This window comes from Ylistrum balloti, unplaced genomic scaffold, assembly GCF_031769215.1.
Source record: "Ylistrum balloti isolate Yb309-2 unplaced genomic scaffold, AGI_CSIRO_Ybal_v1 Utg369652, whole genome shotgun sequence".
NCBI lineage: Eukaryota > Metazoa > Mollusca > Bivalvia > Pectinida > Pectinidae > Ylistrum > Ylistrum balloti.
In genome coordinates this window covers 749,257-773,586 of record NW_026781907.1, presented here as the reverse complement: position 1 = coordinate 773,586, position 24,330 = coordinate 749,257, and the positions used below count along the sequence as shown (strand labels likewise).

The following is a 24,330-nucleotide window of genomic DNA, read 5'->3' as shown; positions in this document are numbered from 1 at the left end:
CCATCACCCATACCCTCGTCCATCCTCTCCATCACCCATACCCTCGTCCATCCTCTCCATCACCCATACCCTCGTCCATCCTCTCCATCACCCATACCCTCGTAAATCCTCTCCATCACCCATACCCTCGTCCATCCTCTCCATCACCCATACCCTCGTCCATCCTCTCCATCACCCATACCCTCGTAAATCCTCTCCATCACCCATACCCTCGTCCATCCTCTACATCACCCTTACCCTCGTCCATCCTCTCCATCACGCATACCCTCTTCCATCCTCTCCACCATCCATACCCTCGTCCATCCTCTCCATCACCCATACCCTCGTCCATCCTCTCCATCACCCATACCCTCGTCCATCCTCTCCATCTCCCATACCCTCGTCCATCCTCTCCATCACCCAAACCCTCGTCCATCCTCTCCATCACCCAAACCCTCGTCCATCCTCTCCATCACAAGCACACTCTCTCCGTTACATATATACAGCCTTGGCCATCTACTTCATCTCTCACACCCTAGTCTATCCTCTCAATTACACACACACATCCTATTCCATCATCCCTCGTACACCATCATAAAACCTCGCCATCCCTAACACACCCTTGCCCATCCTCTCTATCTTCACACACCCTCGCCATTACTCATATACCCTCGCCACCCTTAATACACACTCTCCATCCTCACACACCTTGCAAATTCTCTCCATCCCACGCGCACACATACAAACACACAAACGGGAGCGCTCGTGCTCGCCAGCACCCTTGCATACATCTTACCCTTCTATGTGCATTACACCTCTTTCGACCTAGGCTCTCATTTTAGATTTCACAGTTGGCCTCTCCTAGCATCCCTGGCATAATTGAAGAGACCCATAAAGACAAAGGAGTCGTGAAATACATATTTCAACACGTGACACGAAAAGTGATTATATGCTTGTAGATTGTTATCCGAACACGTTCGATTTTCAAAATAAGAGTACCCGTAAATGAAGTATTATTTCACCATTTCATTCGTTGTGAAATTGGTTTTTATAAACTAAAAAAAAGGGAGATGACACCCACAAGAGTACGTACTATATCAATGCGGTTTGAACTACGACTTAAATCCGAGTGTTTGTTGACTCCAAAATTTCCCAGTTGGACGTGATTATCGCCCCTGATCTGCCAATTCCCTGTTACTTTGATTTAATGAGGAAATAAAACAGTTTTTTACTGCCCATTTCCATTTTGATTCCTGTAGGATAAACCTTTGAGCTGTACTTGTGGAGAGAGAGTAAACACGACAATTTGTAGAAGACCATAAAGATAAGTTGCCATCCTGATGACTAGTCTACAATGGTGATTACATATACAACTGCAGTATCAATACCATACATATAAACTACAGGACTAATTTAGGACAATCCTCGTCATCATATAAACTGGAAATGGAAAACAATAAACAAAAATGTCAATCTAGTTCTGAAGTGAACGCAGTAATATGATGAATCATTACGCTACGGTCGCGTCGGATAAGCATTCCTCGAAGTGACAGCTTTGTGAACAGAAGTAAAGTCAAAATGTTGTTTAGACGGCCATGTCATTTGTTTTGTCTCTATCGTATGCAAAAGGTCAATCAGATTTACATTACAATCAAACATTTGCATAACTCGGACGTAAAATCATGACAAGAGCATCCGGTACAGAAAGAGCAAGTCATTTCTGGTACTCGAGCGCACCAAACAAGATGATTAAACATCTGTCACGACCTATTCCTTATCCTTTCACAAACATCAGGCGTATTGATGTAATGTGTCGTTATGATTGTCTGCTATATATATAAACCAAAGTCTTTGTCAATTTAATCCTGCAATCAATAGACAGGAGAGGTAGACCATTGACCCAGTTCTCGTCTCCATTTAGTCAATATTTTTGTGGTACGACGAACTCTTAAATCAAAGTCCTGCAACAATTATCACGTTATCAAAAAAACGCTTGGTTTGGCAAAACTGTATTATCACTGGATGGCTGGTTAATTCACGCCTTACGGATGTGTTCTATTTAACAGCACATAGTGCGTAGAGGGCCTGGTATGTACTTCTCTACGGGGCATATAATTTGATTCAAAATATTCCACAATGAATAATAAAAATGACAACCATTAACAATTTTCAAAGAAACGACACGAGTAATTAGCACCTATCAATATTAATTTAGATACTTTGCAGCCATCACCCATCTAGAACTCTTCAGTGGCGTCAAAGGCCTAAATTTTGAATTCTAGGCATAGGCTGACGAAAATCAATATTGGTCAGAAGATATGACGAAAACCGGGGATGGGTTAGGGGTGAGGGCACTGACTCTAAATTTGGTTTAATTTGATAACGACAATCTGAGAAACTTTGAGTCTACCTCTGCAATCTCGAAGATTGCACTAAGACAAGCAAGTCTGAAAGTTCTTGTTCAGCCAGACCTGTTTTTATAGGATTAAACTGTTTGTGTTTATGTTTTCTGACCGATAGTTCCAAGTCTTAACTACATGCTGAGCAATATGTTTACAGTTCTGAGAACAAAAAAGTTGTTTGGATGTCATCTGGTTCTAATGTACTTTATATCACAAATGTACTCCATTTCCTTGAGTCAAATGAAGTTGGACGTGTTTGGTGCTCGTTAGTATCACTGATGGTTTCGTTAGTGTTTACGTTGATGTTATTATGGAACACGGCTTTACTAACTTGGATTGAGTAAAAGTTACATGATAGGTGTCGTCGATGAAACAGAGAGAGCTAACTCTTCCGAAAGACTTATTCTCTTTCTGTGTAACATTTTTATAGTCGTATTTTGCACTAGCTCTATCTTAAGATATTATGAGTTGTATGAAAACAACAAGACAAGAAAATACTAATATGCCAATATAATCATAATCCAAACTCAGCTTCAGTAAGTTTTTCATGTTGGATCTCGTGGATGAAGCAGAAAACGCTTACTCTTCTTTAACCCCTGTCCTGTTCTCAGCATACTTTTTCATCAGTCTTTGTTTTGTTCGTGTTTTGCCATAGTTTTAATGATTTTCAGTTTGGATTATGATTATGTCGACATATTGGTATTTTCTTTTTGTTTGTAGTGCCCTTTCTAAATTTTGACACTTCTTTCCATCACTTCGTTTGCCTCGATCTCCTCGAAGGTTTCAAAACTTAAGCCTTAAACATTACTGTCTTATCCTTGAAGGACGAGACAAGTGTATATACTGATGAATGCAATTCACTTGTGTGTCTTTTGTACAATCTTCATTGAAGCTGACTTCGAATTCAGGTTCGGCTGACATGTTGGCATTTTGGTTTGTTTTTGATACACCCGCTTTGTTTATACTGTTTTCATGTCAATATGTCACTTGTCATTTTGAAAACCTTTATCATATTCCTTCTGATTAAAGCCTCCCAAGTCTATCTAGATCATATCTATAAGTAGTTCTGAGATCGCCATCAATACTTGCTAAAAGTACACGATCAGCCGCTATGTAAACAGTAATCAGTGTTGTATGTGACCGAGGTCTCACCCTCTCGTAGTAGCCTTATTGATCACAAGTATTACAATAATTGGTGATAAATATCTTAGAATGCAAGGCCCTTGCCACATCACAAGACGTGTATCGACAGTCACGACTAGAACTCGCTCAGGTCGCTGTCCCTAACAAGTTTTAACAATTTATACTAAAAAAATTAATTGTACAATATTAATTAAGTTAATAGCTTGTGTATTGGAAAATAATGGATGTGTGAAGTTTTTTTTTTTTTTTTTAGTGCAAAAGTGATTTAACTTGTTTTCAGTAACAGACCTCTGTGTGGAAGTAATTTGTTCAAAACCGCGAATATATTTTAAAAAAACATTGCATTTTTACCGATCGGGAGATTATTTTCTGACAAGATGTCGAGTCCTAGGAGCAACATTTAGCTAATGTCCCCAGTATCTGAAAATCTTTATGTTCACTAGACAGGTATGTAAAGATTCCAAGTGGAGCAATAAATGGAGAAAATGAATGCATATATGTCGGCAATGATTTATCAGCGCAGGCTCCAGTAACAAACCACAGGAACAGCTTATCTAGATAGACCCGGCTATTTTGACGTGTAAGAGTACAAAAGGTGATGTTGAATAGAACGCGTCTTAGATCTACAGCACATGATATGCTGTATCAAAATATAACCTTCTCCCAACGGTAATAACTAGTATCTAGTCACTAGCCTGATATCAGTTTATTCTTATCTAGTCACAGGAATTATATGTGGCTCTCTTACCTCGATCTTTAAATACAACGCAGCCAACAGCAAGCGCTTTCGATGAAGCTGTACGATAGGCGTGTTGGTTTCGATTTTCTTATTGATTCCATTTCTAGGTGATAACCTACCTGTTTTCCCAATCTACGTTTTCATTTCGTGGTTAAACCGATATGTTAGGGTTTGTTTTCACAAATTACTTTGGAGATTACTACTACTAACAAGTAAACGTTCTAAACAGGATTTAGAGAAATGCAGTTGGCTGGAAATTATCGGGGACTTTTATAGTCGACCACGGACGACTTTTTGGAGGTTTTGGGAAATTATAGGGATACTTTAATGATCGCCGCAGTGATCTAATTCTACTTCCTTGTACCGTATGAAGTTACAGGTGTCCGATGTCTGCTGGTTTCTTGTTATAACCATGATTCTCATTTTCATCATAGACCAAAAATAACATTGTGGATAGAGGCGATGATTTAGGAGACGCTTGTCATTCTGGAAAACCTGGTCTTATCTTCTTTGTATTTTTACAATGGTTTTCCTTTGAAATTCGTTCGTTAATATCTGTTAGGTCAATTTGATGGATTATGTAGATACATAATCCAAAACTGGAATATTCTGAACCTTAATACTTTTTCATAAAATAAGGTGTGTTTATGAAACACCATGTCCCCGCTTGTTGCAAAATTCAGAAGAGGGACATTAACACTGCGCTGTGTAATGCATGTGCTAATTGCATGCGCAATTTTTCAAATGTAGGTCAACGGTCACGGTCGAGGTCAAATGATGTAAAAGGAAAGGTCTTGTCACAAGGAACACACATGCCAAATATGAAATCTCAATCTCATACGGTGTAATAGTTATGAGCAGTGTTAAAGTTGACAACAAACGTTTCTGTGCGGCGTTTTTATAGTCATATTTTGCACTAGTTTTAACTTCAGAAATTATGAGTTGTATTAAAACAACAAGACAAGAAAATACTAACACTAACATGTCAATATAATCATAATCCAAACTCAAATTTAGTAAGGTTTTCATGTCGGGCGTTGTCGATGAAGCATAAGACGCTTATTTTCCGGAACACCTGGTCTTATTTTCTTTGTACTTCTTAGCGAGTCTTTGCTTTGTTCATGTTTTGCCCTAGTTTTATTGATTTTGGGTTAGGATTATGATTATGTCGACATGTTGAAATTTGGAACAAACAAACAGCACGAAAATATTATGTGCTGTCGATTTCTCGATCCTGCAGCATACAAATCGTTTGGCTGAGCCGTGTACCAATAATCTAACCGATTTAATATCATCATTCAGATAGTTTGAAGACCTTGTGGCAACAATAGGGGCTCTTCATATTCGAACTAAAAGTATATTGAATTTTCTATCTCTCTCCTCAAAATATCGTGAAATAGGAGTGTGACTTTCAGGATACACGCACTTGGGTATTAAAAAATTATGCTAGAGGGTGGTTGAAACAATGGCGTGTTGCTTCGGATTCAATTTCAGAGCGGATTAAATTCATGCGCTCTATTATTCTTGAAATAATTAGCAGTTTGAAATCTAAAATAAAAACCCGGTGTTAAATCCACAAATCACGATTTTCAAAAGAATGCCTGCAGATATGACATCAAAAAGCCTAATCCTTGTCTCTGTGGAAATAGAATTTCCTGCTCAACATATCAAAAGAACTAGACTTGCTCGATAACGAAGGAAACCCAATCTACACATTATCCAATCTTTCAAAAGAAGAAATGCTGACTTAAAAATGAATACATACGTTATTCTTTTTTAACAACTGGGAAACAAAAAATAAGCTTATATTGATCACTCTTGCTGGTCGTATGGAAGGGAAGTGCGCGAAGGTTAGGAAACCGCAATACCCGAGGGAAAATCCAAGTGGTCGCGTAAGTGAACCCATATCCTTTAACGTCCGTTTGGGGAATCGAACCCTGGACGTCTAGGTGATAATTATAAGGATACGGACCTCCCACGTTCATATTGGATTTCCAATCCTCACAAAAATCGAAATAAAAAGCATCTTACTACCATTTTAAGTAATGTAATCAAATCATGGTTAAAGTCTTATTGTGATACCGTTTACTTAAGAAGAGGAATTAATTGCAAATCCCTCCAATTTCGCTCTGTCTTAAATAACAACAGATTTATTAGCCATGTCCATAGTTTATCCCCACTAAAAATTGGAAATCGTGGGCACGAAGGACTCTTATTCATATCGGTCGCTTAAACCGATATTTTCCTACAACGAAATCAACAAGGACAGCCTTCCATCATGCTGAGAAATAAGCGTGATGATTTAAATTCCCCTACTGTGAATTTTCCTTTTTAGGATAACAAGATACCTGCATTAAACCTCTGTTATTTATTTGTCGCAATTACTTCGCTAACCAATGGCTTGTTATATATATATCACGATTTTCGTGTAATATGTCGTCAATTGCGATACATGATTTCGAGAAATGCAGGTTGATGATGATTGAGGGAAATTTTACGTTCATAATAATTATGTTATTGAAAATTACTCTGTTTCTTTAAGCGATATGAAGTTGTGTGTCCCTGGTGCCCGTCCGTGTGCCTGATGGTGTCGTTATTGTTTCCCTGGTTCTTATTTGGGAACGTGACATTACTAACTTGGAATAATCGAGTTTACAGGTTGGAGGTCGTCGAGCTTAAATCTTATGCACAGTTTCATCGAAGTTTAGTATGAATTAAGATTCTAACATGTCGGTGTTTCTAACGACCGTCCGTAAGATTGCGACAGTACTCCAACAAATCGACTATTCATGAAAGCCGAGTTTGTAAACAAGGGAGTAGGCCTAGTCGACACATGTATAAATATTAGAAATATTCTGCACCAGAAGTCTGTCGAAGCGAACAAATTTTTCCCAATTAGTCTTATGCGATTGCTTTCAAGCTTTTCTATTACATGCAAACGCTGCAGAAGCTTAAATTAGATAACCTGAAACTAACCTCTCTATCAGCGTGTTCTTATTCCATGGTCCTGCTGAACGCGTAGCTGCTGGCGATCTACACATTGTTCCGAATGTCAAGCAAGAAGAGCTGTTTAATGAAGAATTCAAAACATCGAGAAATCCTTCAATTTAATTAGAATGTAAATTCTATGACACTAATGGATTCCTGCCAGCGAGTGTGTGAAATGAGAATGTTGCTTTTGCTTCTCGATCAGAGTGGGTTACATTGATTTGTCGTTCTGAAAGTAATGAAACGCTTAACATTTAGAATGAAAACAAACAAGAACCTGGACTCGTTGATTCCGATACAAGGCCTCCATTAACAATTCAAATAAGAAATACATAAGTCTGTATGCAAATATGGCATCTCATATATGTAAATATTGTAGTATTTTTCTGGGTTTTTTTTAAAACACTGTATGTTAATACGTCTAACTTCGGTACATGTTGACTGTGTGAACTTCGATAGGTTGTTGGTATATGGTACATCGTTTACCACGATCTTTGGCAAACGTTTGTCCGTTTGACGCTTTTAAGTTTGATTTTCACGTAGTTTGAGAGATACAGCAGGTTAATAATTGCCTGTTACACTAATCTGGGGTGCTAAACAGTGTTCCTATCTGTATTACCTCCGGTCATCGTCAGCTCATTGCTAATTGTTTCTAAATACGGATGTGAATCCTTATGCACGTAACTAGGTCAGTGTGCCCAAGTGCTCAGACAGAATCCGACAAGATTACGTAAAAAGGCCAAACGAGGACCCGTTTGCCTTACTCAACAAACTAGCCTCTAGTCACAGACGTGGTGTCAGCTAACAAGTCTATAGTTATCGGCGTGGGATCAACTACATAGTCCCTAGACAGTTTATATCATGACTGTGACTGGGGGCTTGATATCATAACTAACAAATCCCTGGTCACATACGTAATGTCTGCTATCAAAGCCCCCAGTCACAGTCATGATATTAACTAACCAATATCTTGTCACATACGTAATATCTGCTATCAAACCCCCGGTCACAGTCGTGGTATTAGTAATTAGTCCCTTGTCACATATGTAATATCTGCTATCAAAGCCTCCAGTCACAGTCATGATATTAACTAACAAATATCTTGTCACATAACTAACAAATATCTTGTCACATACGTAATATCTGCTATCAAACCCCCGGTCACAGTCGTTGTATTAGTAATTAGTCCCTTGTCACATACGTAATGTCTGCTATCAAAGCCCCCAGTCACAGTCATGATATTAACTAACAAATATCTTGTCACATACGTAATGTCTGCTATCAAAGCCCCCAGTCACAGTCATGATATTAACTAACAAATATCTTGTCACATACGTAATATCTGCTATCAAACCCCCAGTCACAGTCGTGGTATTAGTAATTAGTCCCTTGTCACATACGTGATATCTGCTATCAAAGCCCCCAGTCACAGTCATGATATTAACTAACTAGTCCCTTGCCACATATGTAATATCTACTATCAAAGCCCCCAGTCACCTTGTCACATATGTAATATCTGCTATCAAAGCCCCCAGTCACAGTCGTGATATTAACCAACTAGTCCCTTGTCACATATGTAATATCTGCTATCAAAGCCTCCAGTCACAGTCATGATATTAACTAACTAGTCCCTTGTCACATACCTAATATCTGCTATCAAGCCTCCAGTCACAGTCATGATATTAACTAAATAGTGCCTTGTCACATATGTAATATTTGCTATCAAAGCCCCCAGTCAAAGTCGTGATATTAACGAAATAGTCCCTTGTCACATATTTAATATCTGCTATCAAGCCCAGAGTCACAGGCAGTTAAGTAGCTCCTTGTCACTGTTATGGTATCAGCTAACTAGTAACAAGTGTGTGGAGTAACTGGGTGCAGTGATCTGAGTCAACGAAAGTGCATTCTGATCAGTCGTTTGTAAGATAATGGAAGTATGGTTGAATGTTTATTGTATATGTTTCATTACAATAACTGACAGTAATAATGTATGGAGTGAACAACTCCTAGCTAATCTGTGGCCATGTTTACAGCTGAAGATCTATACTAGACTTTCCACTAGCCTGTCAGAATCGAGACATCACTAATTGGCTGTCCGCCTCCTTCTATATTCGTACTCAGGTATTAAACCCAGTGAATGCCCCTGGTCATCCGCTTAAAGGCCGTAAAAGGGAAGTAAAATTAATCAATGGAGTGGTTGTCGCACAAAACAACAACAGACTTGTTAGCGTGGATTTTCCTGGTCCTAGTGGCCACAGTTTACATATTCAGGCTGTTGTCTTTTGGCTGGTGTATAATAACACTCCAGGAGCTATTTTGTCTGCTTGACATCCCTACTCTGGACACCAATGTAGGCTTGTTGTAGATGAACAACTTGTATAAGAACCTGGAAACAATGTGTGAAAGCTTGTGTAAATGTTGTGACGTACAATGTGCGAAAGAGTGTGTAAATATTGTGTCGTATAATGTGTGAAAGAGTGTGTAAATATTGTGACGTACAATGTGTGAAAGCGTGTGTAAATATTGTGTCGTACGTGTGAAAGCATGTGTAAATATCGTGACATACAATGTGTGAAAGAGTGTGTAAATATTGTGTCGTACAACGTGTGAAAGCGTGTGTAAATATTGTGTCGTACGTGTGAAAGCATGTGTAAATATCGTGACATACAATGTGTGAAAGCGTGTGTAAATATTGTGACCTACAATGTGTGAAAGCGTGTGTAAATATTGTGACGTACGATGTGTGAAAGCGTGTGTAAATATTGTGACGTACGATGTGTGAAAGCGTGTGTAAATATTGTGTCGTACAATGTGTGAAAACGTGTGTAAATATTATGACGTACGATGTGTGAAAGCGTGTGTAAATATTGTGACGTACAATGTGTGAAAGCGTGTGTAAATATTGTGACGTACTAAGTGTGAAAGCGTGTGTAAATGTTGTGACGTACGATGTGTGAAAGTGTGTGTAAATATCGTGACGTCTAGTGTTGTCCTGTACCATTATATTCTTCTTCCTTTTTAAGATTTCTAAATGTAATCATATAACTACAAAACTTTTGTCGTTCTTCGTCGACATTGACAGGTGGAACCCTGGAATACTAGAACCTGGGACTGTCACATGTATGTAATACCTGAACATCACTCCTACCACAAGTGTGACGTCAAGTGAAGAGAAAGTCCAACAAAATAATTCGAACAATGAATATTTCAGGTACATTTATTTATGAATATCACATTCAGGTGTCATCTGTTAAAGAGCAAACTAGTAAACTGTTTTCTTTTCAAATTGGTAATTAACAAATGATTTCACATTACAACCTGGTCCATCAATTGTACACATGTGGGAAATTGTAATCCTTTCCCAAAGCAAAGACAATATTTATACAAAGGAGGCCCCAGATACAGAGATGTAAGCCTTAGCTTTTTTTCTGTCAATATGACATTTTAATTGCTTAAAAATTCAAAATTTAAGTTTTGAAACACACTGGTGACAAATAAAAGACATTTTGACAAAAAGCTGCTGTAGATTAACAGAATACTTAGGTTTATTTTTCAAGAAAAAATCCAGAAATAACATTAGATAGCAATATACAGAATAGCACTTATTAAGACAAGATGAATGTATGGTGACAATAGGGCTAACAGAACAGCTGTACAAGGAACTAGTTGAAATAATTGTATGCCATTCCACGTACACTTGTTCTTTTCCTAGAATAGTCAACCTCTCTCCAGAAATAATGTTCATCCAAGAACTGAAGATTTTTACCAGAACAGTCAATTTCTCCAAACAGCTGATGATTCTTAAGAATTAAAGATTCCCCTGTGCCAGTAACTTCCTTACAGGAAATTTAGATGGATTGTGTGTCAGTCATTTCCACAACCTGGCGATGACTCCTAAAAGGGGTGTGTGAGCCGAAGCAGCTGAGGATCAGCACATCTACACAGGTAACTACTGGAAGTCTGATATAGCTTCACAATAAAGTCAATATGATTGTTTTCTAAAAACTGATCCACTAGGACTCCATTGGTGTTTCCTCACTGTCATCCTGTTTAACTAGAACTCGTGGTCCATACAGTAAAACATAGGCACAATGCCAGTCACCTGCAATTCAATATAACAAAATGAAATGAAGTCACATATTCACAAATGACATTTTGATCGAACAATGAAAACCATAGATACAGGACAGACAAATCTTCAAGTCTGACGTAAAAATATCAGTTTTCTACCATATTTGCTTAAAAAATATCCTCATGTGATAAAAAGGCTCTTAAATTTGTTTCCATTTCAGATATAAGTTATGAAACTTGTCAAATTTTTCATTTCTGCTGCCCAAAAGGGTCACTAACATAGATCCTGGTGATACAAATAGAAAAGGGCCACAAAAATATACGTCCCAGTCCCTCTTCAATAAAAAGTACATAGGTTTACCAGTGATGACATCTCACAAGTGTTATGTGTGACCTTGAACTCTAACCACTATAATTCAATCAATAGTGAATTACGTATTGCAACACCATGTTGTGAATATTACCTAAGTTTGTTTAGGGGTTCATCAGAAATATCCTGTACCCATGACAAAGTGATAATAGATTTATAATATAAACACTTTAGATTTACATCACTCTTACCATAGAACTAAGAAAAAAGTACTGAAACTTTGCCTCATGTGAGACTTATATGATACAGAAACATTAAAAGGGGATATATTCGTCAGTCCAAGATAATTTATTTTGTCAAATTTTCTACATTACTTACCGCCTCCAGAGAGCTTCAACACATCCTCAGAGGTCACTGGGGTCACATGGTCATCATCGTACATGAACCACTCATCTAAACAAACAAGAATAATTGGTCAAATCAATTCAGTGTGCAAAGGGAGATAATCCTTGTGTTGATGACAATCTTAAGCTGTTTCTCCTTATACTTGAAATTCAGTATAGTTTAATTTAAACAATATATATTCAATAATTCAACAATATCATTCAAACATACATATTTAGAATGGGAAAACAAACAAAACTATGATAGGTAATATTCTTTCCTAAAATTTCAACACCAAGCATTTATTGAAAGTATTACTGTTTATAGGGTAATACAATTGTTTTTAAGGAGTTAGAAAGCATTGATACCTCCTTTCCGCTTGACCCATGCCACATAATGACCACTAGAACTGGACCTGCCCTTGTGTGTAAGAACAGCATTTAACTCATAGTAGCCACTGTTGTTAGAGCCAGGATCTAGACCAAACAAACAACCACAACATTACCAAAAGCATGTAAGACAATTTTTTTTAATCCAAGATTTGGAAACACACACTACCTGAAAATATTTCATACTTTGTAGAAGCAAAATTTATTATAACAACACAATGAGAGAAAAGCAAAGTATGAGCTTCTTGATTTTTAAATCTTAAATGATATCTCATGGATGTCTAGAAATACTCACCGTTTTCAAATTCAAAGGGTTCTGTTTCTTCTGTTTCCTTCTTTTTAACTGGAAGTGTTTTGCCTGCCTCTTTTGCCTGTACATTTGAGAGAAAACAATAATTTAAAATAAATTTACAAATTATCAAGAGACATTCATTACTAAAGAAAAAAGTTCTTATAACAAAACATGCTGAAGATCAGAGTGTGACATTTCATTGACTACACAGTCACCTTCATCTTATAACACAACCAGTAGAAGACGTTTTGATGACTACACAGCCACCTTCATCTTATAACACAATCAGTAGAAGATTAGAGTGTGACGTTTTCGATGACTACACAGTCAACTTCATCTTATAACACAACCAGCAGAAGATTGGAGTGTGACGTAGTGATGACTACACGGTCACCTTCATCTTATAACACAACCAGCAGAAGATTGGAATGTGACGTTTTGATGACTACACAATCACCTTCATCTTATAACACAACCAGTAGAAGATTTTAATGTGACGTTCTGATGACTACACGGTCACCTTCATCTTACAACATAACCAGTAGAAGGTTAGAGTGTGACGTTTTGATGACTACACCGTCACCTTCATCTTATAACACAACCAGTAGAAAACTGGAGTGTGACGTTTTGATGACTACACCGTCACCTTCATCAGACAAAAAACCTGTAACCTGTTACAGATATCAGAAGCTTACCTGAAGTTTCTACAGGCAGTATAACACTGTTACATGCTTTATGCAATATCAAACCAAAACAAACCTTTTGCATCTTCTCTGCATCCCTGTCTTCCCTTTCCTTAAACTTATCTCTGGCTGTTGCCAGCCTTTCCTGTAATTCTGGTGTACACAGTTCGTATGTGTCGAGACTCAGGGGAAATTTTACATCCTTTAAAAAAAGTTCAGATTTACAATCATGACTAAATGCATACTAGTAAATGGTCACAGACGTTCAGAACACTCTTACATCTTCATAAATTAATTTCAATAATTTCTTTTTGTAATATTGTTTGGATAGCAACATAAAATGTGTACATTGTAGAAAGCTAAGGGATATTAAATTTTAATCTCAGGCAGGTTAAAACTTCAGATTTACACTAAAATGCATTTCAATATTGCTTGGTAATTCTATCCTCAAGGAAAACTTATTTTATGTTTTATACAGTACCACTGAGAACTTACCTTTAAGATTTTTGCATTAATATTGTCTTTCTCTTTATAATAGAACCTCACAAATTGAATTGCTAAGTAACCAGGTAGCCTGCTTATTTTACTCTGAAAAAAAAATAAGAAGAACTTTTTACCCTCACAAATAACAAATAAATATGAATGTTTGATGACTTCTAATCCTCACTATTTTGGAACATTCAACAATAATATTGTTGGTCTAGACATCAATTATTTTACTTATGTTATGATGAGTCTGAAGTATCAGAATAGAACATCCAGATTCTGATGTTTATTTTCATGTTTACATGTAAACACTCATCAGAAAAACAATATAAGTCTTGTCGGCCTTAAGGTTTAAAATGATGGCTCAGACATGATTATAATTGTCAGATATAATTAGTCTGGTTCTCAAGATGATAAAATTTCACTTGATACTTACACTCTTCTTGTAAAGTGCATCTCTCTCTAGTGCTGGGGAATGCTTCGTGATACTTTCTTCTAATCTCTACAACACAACATTCACAATACCATTATTGCATACACCTTTATTGAATGACAGAGCAAGGTTAATTCTACTTTTATGAAGTTTCTAACATCTGCATCAATTAGAAATAGATATATACATGATTGATTTCATAAGTTTTGAAGATAACAAAAAATCTTATCAACGTGCATGTCAGAAGTTGTCAAACCTTTCTCAAGTGTCGGTGATTATTGTTTAAACTAAAAACCGGTTATCATTTCTTGATAAATTTACAACAGTTATCATCATTTATTATCAATATGAAAGACTTCATCATTAAAACTGAAGAAATTTTTAACCAGTAAGAAAAAGTTATTTCTATAAAATACATTTTGTACTCACATTTCGCAATCCACTATGCATATATTTCACCTCTGGAAAAAAAATTGATAACAGAAAATTATCACTGACATCAAATCTCATTTTTGTATTAAAGGGTTTAATTTGTCAATCTATTTCAATCAAGCAGCTGACATTGAAGAATTTCTCTACTGAATAATGATAAGCCAAACTGTCTATTTTTTATCTATAGACTAGGTGAGGGTATAATTTGCCTAACTTTGTGTATAAAACCTCTAAGCTGGTAGACTTTCTACATAGACTAGGTGAGGGTATAATTTGCCTAACTTTGTGTATAAAACCTCTAAGCTGGTAGACTTTCTACATAGACTTGGTGAGGGTGTAATTTGCCTCCTTTTCTCTATAAAACAGCTGAGCTGGTAGAGTTTCTACATAGACTTGGTGAGGGTATAATTTGCCTAACTTTGTGTATAAAACCTCTGAGCTGGTAGACTTTCTACATAGACTTGGTGAGGGTGTAATTTGCCTCCTTTTCTCTATAAAACAGCTGAGCTGGTAGAGTTTCTCTATAGACTTGGTGGGGATATAATTAGCCTACCTTTCTCTATAAAACAGCTGAGCTGGTAGAGTTTCTCTATAGACTTGGTGGGGATATAATTTGCCACCTTTCTCTATAAAACAGCTGAGCTGGTAGAGTTTCTCTATAGACTTGGCAGAAAGTATACTTAGCCTACCTTTCTCTATAAAACAGCTGAGCTGGTAGAGTTTCTCTATAGACTTGGTAGAAAGTATACTTAGCCTACCTTTCTCTATAAAACAGCTGAGTTGGTAGAGTTTCTCTATAGACTTGGTAGAAAGTATACTTAGCCTACCTTTCTCTATAAAACAGCTGAGCTGGTAGAGTTTCTCTATAGACTTGGTGGGGATATAATTAGCCTACCTTTCTCTATAAAACAGCTGAGCTGGTAGAGTTTCTCTATAGACTTGGTGGGGATATAATTAGCCTACCTTTCTCTATAAAACAGCTGAGCTGGTAGAGTTTCTCTATAGACTTGGTGAGGGTGTAATTTGCCACCTTTCTCTATAAAACAGCTGAGCTGGTAGAGTTTCTCTATAGACTTGGTAGAAAGTATACTTAGCCTACCTTTCTCTATAAAACAGCTGAGTTGGTAGAGTTTCTCTATAGACTTGGTGAGGGTGTAATTTGCCACCTTTCTCTATAAAACAGCTGAGCTGGTAGAGTTTCTCTATAGACTTGGTAGAAAGTATACTTAGCCTACCTTTCTCTATAAAACAGCTGAGTTGGTAGAGTTTCTCTATAGACTTGGTGGGGGTATAATTTGCCTCCTTTTCTCTATAAAACAGCTGAGCTGGTAGAGTTTCTCTATAGACTTGGTAGAAAGTATACTTAGCCTACCTTTCTCTATAAAACAGCTGAGCTGGTAGAGTTTCTCTATAGACTTGGTAGAAAGTATACTTAGCCTACCTTTCTCTATAAAACAGCTGAGCTGGTAGAGTTTCTCTATAGACTTGGTGGGAGGTTCATTCTCAGCCTCTTGACACTGAAGAGTGACCTCAGAGTCGATGCCCATATATTTATCTATAAACGAGGCACTAGATGTCGCTCCACCTTCTGTTCCCTGTAAAATATAAAGTAAAATATTCCATAAACATTGGTTTCCAGACTTTTAAATTTTTATATAAATATCAATAAAGTGATTTTACATCAAAATGGAACAAAGTTCAAATTCCGATCACAAAATATGTTAGGTTCAGTGAGGATAAAAGCCCTCTGATAAACACCTATATGAAGAAGGTTCACAGAATTATCACTTCTGTAGGATAAAGACTATAAATAGAACTCTTTACAGTTAGGAGTGACTGATCACATTCAGAATAAAGGTATGGGTTGGTTCTCCTTTCTTGTGGTGAACAGATTAATGAATTTTACAGCAACTGATCATGAAAGGGTATGACTGATTTTTAAATGAAAAGTATTTTCAGCTACAAAAAAAACCACACCAAATTACTGTTATCTTATCAGAAAGTATCAAAATATAAGCCTATAATCTTGAACATTACATCCCGATACACTATTGTTAAAAAATTGGAGACATTTCCGCCATTAACTTTAGTGTCATTTAGACCATCAATTATACAGTCAGGCATTCTTCTGAGAACGGTATGGCAAAAGGAAGTAACTGCAATATTTCAATGTCACATGAACAAGCATTTCTTAATTCCTTTGGTTGATCATTAACCTCTAAATAATCATTTTACGAAAATCAATTATACCTAAATCTGTAAGAACAGATTCTAAAACAAAATCAGGACTGGATCTTCACAGTTCAGACCAAAAACTTGTAAATAGGCAGTAAAGATTTCAATAAAAATTTCGTTTTGTTAAATTCAGTGCATTGTACAACCCTCATAACTCTATTCAATGTCCAGTATCGTGAACTGCTGATTATATATGCATCCTGATTGTGCAAATTTCATTTACCTGTTGGAATATCAATTGTCTACCAAATTGATACCTGTGTTTGTAATAACATAGTATGATTTCATATATAATTGCTTCTTTGAAACTGATTAGGATAAGATTTTTAATCATTTGACTGACACATTCCACGAAAGAAAAGTTTGAAATCTTACCTCAACTGCAGGCATTTTCACCTTTTGTTGTAAGCACCTGACAATTTCAGTCCAACACTCATTGGCATCCTGTAGTCATTAACAATTATATAGAGTTAAATCTCTTATCCATCACATGTAATATACAGATAAAATCATCTTACTCAATCACCTGAGTTAACAGAATATAAGTTAACATGCAGGTTTTCATAACCATGAAATTCAGTTCATTCTCAAAGTCTGCAATTCAGCTGATGATATATATGTAGCGCACATAATACATGTTACGAAAAGAATGTAAACAACGAGAATTAAATACATGTATCACGTAATTACATATCTTACCTGTTCCACCTTTTAGTATTTTAATTTTAAAGCAAAATGCATAAAACATTGAAGCTTTTCTGATTACTTCTAAAGTCAAAAGGGCCCAGATTAAGTGATAACAAACTTGCATTTTCAAAATCCAAGATGGCCCCTGTTGGCCATTTTGTATTTCTAGTCAGTTCTAAAATCGAAAGACCACAACCAGGGACAAAGACCCATTAAGGTTTTCTCAACAAATAGCAACAACAAGAAGAGTTAAAGGATAGATGGAAGGACCAGGGATGTAGGACAAATTGGAACAGTCCACGATCCTCCATCTGATTATGGTAGGCTAGAAATGTTGATGACCAAATCGCCACCAACATGGCCCCTGGAAAAGTCACACCATGGTCTCATCTCAAGCAATTTTTATTGCAACCACATCAAAAAATGACAATTAGTGCAATCATAATTTTGAAATATCTTTCCTCTGTTAATGAAATAAAAGAAAAATGTGTCTTTTGTGAAATTCAAAAACAATTTTTCACATGAAATTGAAAATATCCTTTCTTTGTTGCAGTTACCTGAATAACCTAAATGCAATTACGATGAGATTTTTTATCAACATACTTTTGAAGGTATGACAGCTTTAAAATTTAAGACAGTATGCATACTAAGTGCCAAATTCCCTGCCCCAAACATACCCAAGTGTGATAAATCAGGGCCTTTACCCTCCCAGCCCTAGTACTTGTAATCTATTTTACAAATTAAACAGTGGCAACAACTCATAAGCTTCAGAAAAAATTACACAAAGTAAATAATGGGTAAAATTTAAGTTAAGACTAGGAAGGTATAAATGGATTTATGTAAATATGTATAAGATATGCCTCTACATGGAGACCAACAGACTGATGGAATGGTGAGAGAACTGAGGTCAATTAAATCCCCATCCGGAGTACTGATGAGGGACTTGTCACTACAATAACTAGTGAAGATTAACATTAAAAACCACTTGTTGATAAAAAGAACTACTAGTACAGACCTGTTGAGCATAGCCTCCATGTTCTGATTTTTCAGCAAACTGAGGGTACGCCATGTGTAATACTTGAAGGAAGATGATTGGTGGAATGGCTGATCCTGATTTCTCCACTGAGACACAAAGATCCCTCATGGCTACAACAAACAGGAGTTCAGTAACATGTCTTTGTACAGCAAATAAAACTTTCCTGGAAAACTATCTACTTCTGATTTTCGTCGAAAACTGAATCTCTCGAAGTCAAATACACTGAGTTTGAGTCCCAATATTTCATCATTTAAGTTCCAAACATCGTATAATAGGTAGGTTCAACTATAGGTTTAAATTTTAACAGTTATATCAATGTGAATAATTACGGCCTTTTACCTGCTGTAATGGAATCGGCAGGAGAAATGACTCCACCCATGGTTATGTCCCCTTTATACCTGTAATTAAATGTCGTAATATTGACAGGACTATTACCATTATACATAAGATCACATCAACAAAGTCTACAGGGTTTCTTTATATTATGCAAATTCTGATTCGTAGGTGAATCAAATCAAGAGTACATTAACTGCTGTGTTTTATTGCTTTGATTAAATGAATGTTTGAGCATAAAAATGTTTCAACTTATGGTATCATGAAAAAAATTTCTTTCAACAAAACAGGAAGTAATTTTTCCGTACTTTTTCAGGGCATCTGTGAGTTCTGGAATAGATCTAAGACACTGGATTGTAGCATTCATATAGCAGGTGTTTCCTAGATTGGTCAAACCACTGGGAATCTCCAGCTGTGAAAATAATATTATCATTGGTAAAGGATAACGAAACTAGATGTGTGGCACAGACTGTCACATGCTGTTGTTACATAGATAGACACAGAGATGTTATCACTATTCTAGACTGATGTTACATGAGATACAGACATGTTACCACTATCACAGACTGTCGCTACATACAGATGTTATCGCTATCACAGACTTAGAAAAAACTTACTGCTGTAGCCAGCTGCTCTTCACTCATATCTTCCATAAACACAGTCTTCTCCACTGGCTCTTGGGGCAGTTCGTCGGCTGTTCCCATCATCAGTAGTGTTGCACCCTAATCATAAACAAAAAATCCTGTCATTTTTAAGTCCCAAACTCACATAAAAATTCTCCCAGTCCTTTTCATCAGAAAATTGTTGAGGGCACACTTTTAAATTTTAGCCTTGGCTACTGACTTTCAAAATGTAATGATACATAGATTTGTTTATTTCCTGGGTTTACTATCTCCCTTGAACAGTCAGAGTCTGTTTGAGATGTGGTCTCCTTATAGAAGCAGATGCTACTTCCCTGAACAAGATACAGCGGGCCTCTTGCATGCCTCTAGACCAATTACGGTACAGTATCTTGCCAAAGGACACAACTATAACAGCACAGACTAGTCTTTTCCCAGCTTCAGTCTTGGAACACAGTGGGGACTGCACCTCATATCTTCATCTGAAGTCATGTGTGCCAGTGTTCTACTAACAAAGCTATTGTACAAATGGTCCCTTCAGGTGTCGATACCCGATGTGAACATAGTCCATGTATATACTGGGAATGTAAGCTATATCTATTACAATCAAATCAGCTACAGAAGTCTAGACTTTAATCTGAATCTGATGAACTAGATGGGACATCAATAGTGTAACATTAACCTGTGGGACAGATTGACCATTGACAAATTTTTATCAATGACCACAAAATCTGATTGTCCGACTAGGTACATGAATGCTCCCTCTCTAGTCACTTAAGTATCCTTGTTTGATGAATTTGCTGAAGCTGTCAACATGACCTTTCACCAGTTAAGTAAACTTTGAAAATATGGAGATTTTATTCTTACACATACCTCTAAACAATAGAGGTTTTAATTAGCTATGGGTATATGAATATGTGAAGTACATATTTGTATTTGTATATGTGTTTTAAGTTTATTGTTTCGTTGAACGGTTTCAGACAGGATGATAGGACAGACTGTTTTAGATGATAGTTTTTTTTATGCCAGTGAGTTAAATGTTGGTGTTATTTTTTGTACAGGGAAAGTTTCAAAATGGATGACACAAAACTGGGCAGTAAGGATAAACTGAAAATTTCTTTTTTATTTAGGTTATCAGGCATAACTACAACTGAATTGAATTAACTAATGAAGTCAGTTAATAAATTATTGTGTAAAATTTTAAAAGTTTAAAACATCACACTGTTTACAATGTATCGCAGAATATATTTGAATTGAACTTTGTTGTATAGCACGAACTATGGAAAACAATGGTTACTAAAAGAACCTTAAAGTAAAGTTACCAATATTCTGTAGACTACACATTTAGTTACATCATCAAAATTTGGTATATATTTATAAGCTATACTTACATCCTTCAGTTTCACTTTTCCCCATTCATCATCCTGTTCAGATAAAAAAGGTAAAAAGTGAAAAAAAATTTAATACAAAAAACAATGAAAGGAGTTATTCAATCAATCAAGTATCAAAATAAATGGCTGAATCACGATACAGATCAGGAAATGTTAGTATTTAAAATAAATAATGAGAAGATAAAGGCTTCTCAACATCCAGGAACACTTGCTGTAGTTTTATTTATAGACTAATTCATTATGTTGACCACATTATAAGGAGCTCTACAGAATACCTCAGGTATTATTCAGGAACCTAGCTGCAATCTTAGACAGTGTGTTGGTTCTTCAATATTGTTTTCTCTTTATTTCAAATAAAATGATTTCAAAATTCTATAACTAAGTAAAAACTTAGTGATCTTGCCTTCAGTACAGCTCCCTTCATCATAACCTTCTGTCTCTCTGGCTGGACACCAGACAGAGCAAATAGTTGTGCCTTGAGAACAATGGGAGGCTCATCTGTGTTACAGTCCACATCACTGAACTTCTCCTTTCCCCACTTGACATTAACTGAAAGTATAGAAACGTTGCAATTCAAAAGAAATGTTTAATAAAGGAAACTATCTCATGAGGACAATTACATGTATTTCGCTATTTCATTTTATGTTTGGTGTTGGAATCTTAAGGAAATTACTCTACTGAACATGTGTTTCCATACATTTACCTATGTATAGCCCGAGACCCAAAGTTTACACAACTAATGCTCATCATAATCATATCCATCTCTCTTGGAAAGAACTTGTCTTTGAGTTTCCCAGGGGTAACATGCATACTTTAGAGCACTGCTAAATATTTGTAATATTCTCAATTCTCAACATCACTGTCAATGTATAACCAGTTTCCTTGCTTTTTTTTACTATAGCTTTATATAGAACTGTGACAGATGGTTCAGTTGATCAAAACTCTGCAAATTAAACTTAAGATAGTTACTCCCCAACACAATCAGTAGTAAAAGGCCAAAAGTTACAATCTTTTACAGGGGTAAAAGAAACTCTCAGGTTATCCTACAAAGCTAAGTCTTTTCTACTTTAAAATATTATAGTATTTCACTCTACATGTTGTAAATAATTTAAACATCTTCAAATATAGTTTGCTATAATATAAAATGAGATCAAACTTTGTATTACAGAGGCTAAGAACGGAGCGAGTAAACCAATATACAACAAATACAGCATACTACATTTAGCACTGCTACCAATATACAGATAAAAATGGTTTTAGCACATAGACGGGGAAATCCAGACCAGCATTCATGTGACAAACACTTATAAACTAACCTTAAACATCACCACATACACACTGACTTAAAAACGGTCAGTTATTAAAGTTATGGAAACGAACAAAACTACTGACTTCTAAGCGTGACAGTGTATAACCGGCACATGACAATGCATTTTGTACATTTAATTTAGTCAGTATATTCAAATGTATTGTGTTATTATTTCGAGCGATTTCGTGTATATATGTTACAATGTTTTAAATTAAACCCGACGAAATAACCTTTGTATGTTGGCATTTTCCACACTTTTAATGGTCTTCACTTCTTAAAACTTGCTGCTTTTCGACAGGAAGTTATCGTCTGTCTGCCGGCTCCACGCGCATGGGCAGGATTAGATATTGTTCCGCAGTTAAGTCTTTATTTTCATAAATGATGAATTTATTTTATGTACGCGTTTGTTCTTCTTATATTTTTATTATAATTAAGCTCTCTCCAAAACATCATCTTTGAATTAAACGTAAGGCTTGGTTATAAAATAATTTGCACATTAGCTACGGACTGAATAATTTAGCTTCCGAAGAAACGGGCACCTGCCATTGACTTGTGTCACTGGGACAGTTCAACTAACTAAACATTGATTGTCACGACGTTAAATTCACCGGATCGTTTGTCTTATGGTAAGTGTTAAGTTGTGTTGAAGTCAAATACGACTTTTTTCGATTAGCAAGAGCCAAATAATCTCTGCAAACTTTGTTTATAAACTTTCTGGCTTCACCTGTTCAGTGTGTGATGTGAAGCCTGACCACTAGGGACAGCCTATCATATACAAATATTGCCTTCAGTTGCTGGATAGTTAAACTCCCGTTATAACGCGTTTTCTCATTTTACATTTTGATTAATATTGGACCGTCTTTGCAGACTAGCTATTCATCTGATGTCATTATGTTGTCATCTGCGACATATAAGAGACAGACCGCCTTTTATGTATCTATATTTTTTATATACTCCTATGTTGCAGAATCTCTTCTCACAGAGAGCTCACAATGTTTTGATATACACTCTCATATACGTCTCTGACACTCTCACTAGACTGGTATATACACTGGTTTGCTAGTTTTCTTCATCTTTCCCAATCTACTTAACACAGCTAGCTGTATTACATTCCATATCATTTACTCAGTACACTGTCCTATTATGATAATTTTTTTAATTTTCATATTTTATACATAAATTATATTTGTTAAACTTTAAGTTTTTAATACTACTTTCACTGTGATATCTCAACTAAAAATAGATACCTTTTTGCAGTTAACACTTAAAATTTTCTGAAACATGGCATGTGTTTACAAAAGATGTGTATTTTGAAGTAACAAAAACAGATTTCTCAAAAGGCATCTAAACAAAAGCTTTTTATCAATCAGATTTGGGCATTGTGCCAGCAAGTCATAAAGTCTAGTAAATTCTAAGAGAAGGATACACAGGTAAACAAAACAGAATGTAATTAATTTATTTAACTCTAGTAAATTAAGTATTTAAATTTTATAATTCACTAAACTATTTTCATACAAGGAGTAGCAATAACTTATAGAAACTGAATGATGGTGGTCCACCTTTGAGTCAAAACATGTAAACAACACTGTCATTAAATTAGGATAAAAAGAAAATACCTCATGTGTCGGACTTACTCCTATTGGCTTTATGTTAAAGTAAATTCTGTTTGTTATGTGAGAACATTATAGTGTTTGTTATGTGAGTAGGTCTAGACTATGTATGCTGAAACCATGGTAGTTTTAGCATTTTCTTGTATGAAAATGTTGTGTTGAATTAATCACAGGATCGATAGTATGAGCATGGTGTGATGCAACAAATCATGTAACAATTCTCAATGCTGTTATCAACAATGTCCAAAGTTTCCTTTGGTAATTTTACAGAAGACACACAATTGATCAGTATCTTGAGTACAAATTTATAATTAGATAAAATAAAGACAACAACTAAAACTGCATCATACCATATTTGTTTTAATAATGGTCCATACT

The 24,330-nt window shown here is 36.0% G+C and overlaps 1 protein-coding gene across 1 annotated transcript; it reads right to left on the bottom strand.

The window, feature by feature from the left end:
• Positions 1-10,454: 10,454 nt before the first annotated feature.
• LOC132556911 (ubiquitin carboxyl-terminal hydrolase 14-like) lies at positions 10,455-22,648 on the bottom strand. The gene is made up of 17 exons (XM_060221371.1): positions 22,573-22,648; positions 21,437-21,582; positions 21,034-21,066; positions 19,640-19,744; positions 19,331-19,434; positions 19,029-19,087; positions 18,669-18,799; positions 17,342-17,410; positions 16,173-16,326; positions 14,729-14,760; positions 14,303-14,368; positions 13,876-13,968; positions 13,457-13,582; positions 12,701-12,776; positions 12,385-12,492; positions 12,011-12,085; positions 10,455-11,353 (listed from the first exon to the last, which is right to left on the bottom strand). The coding sequence occupies exons 1-17, from the start codon at positions 22,586-22,588 to the stop codon at positions 11,265-11,267; spliced, it is 1,482 nt and encodes a 493-aa protein (XP_060077354.1). The 5' UTR covers positions 22,589-22,648; the 3' UTR covers positions 10,455-11,264.
• Positions 22,649-24,330: the final 1,682 nt, after the last annotated feature.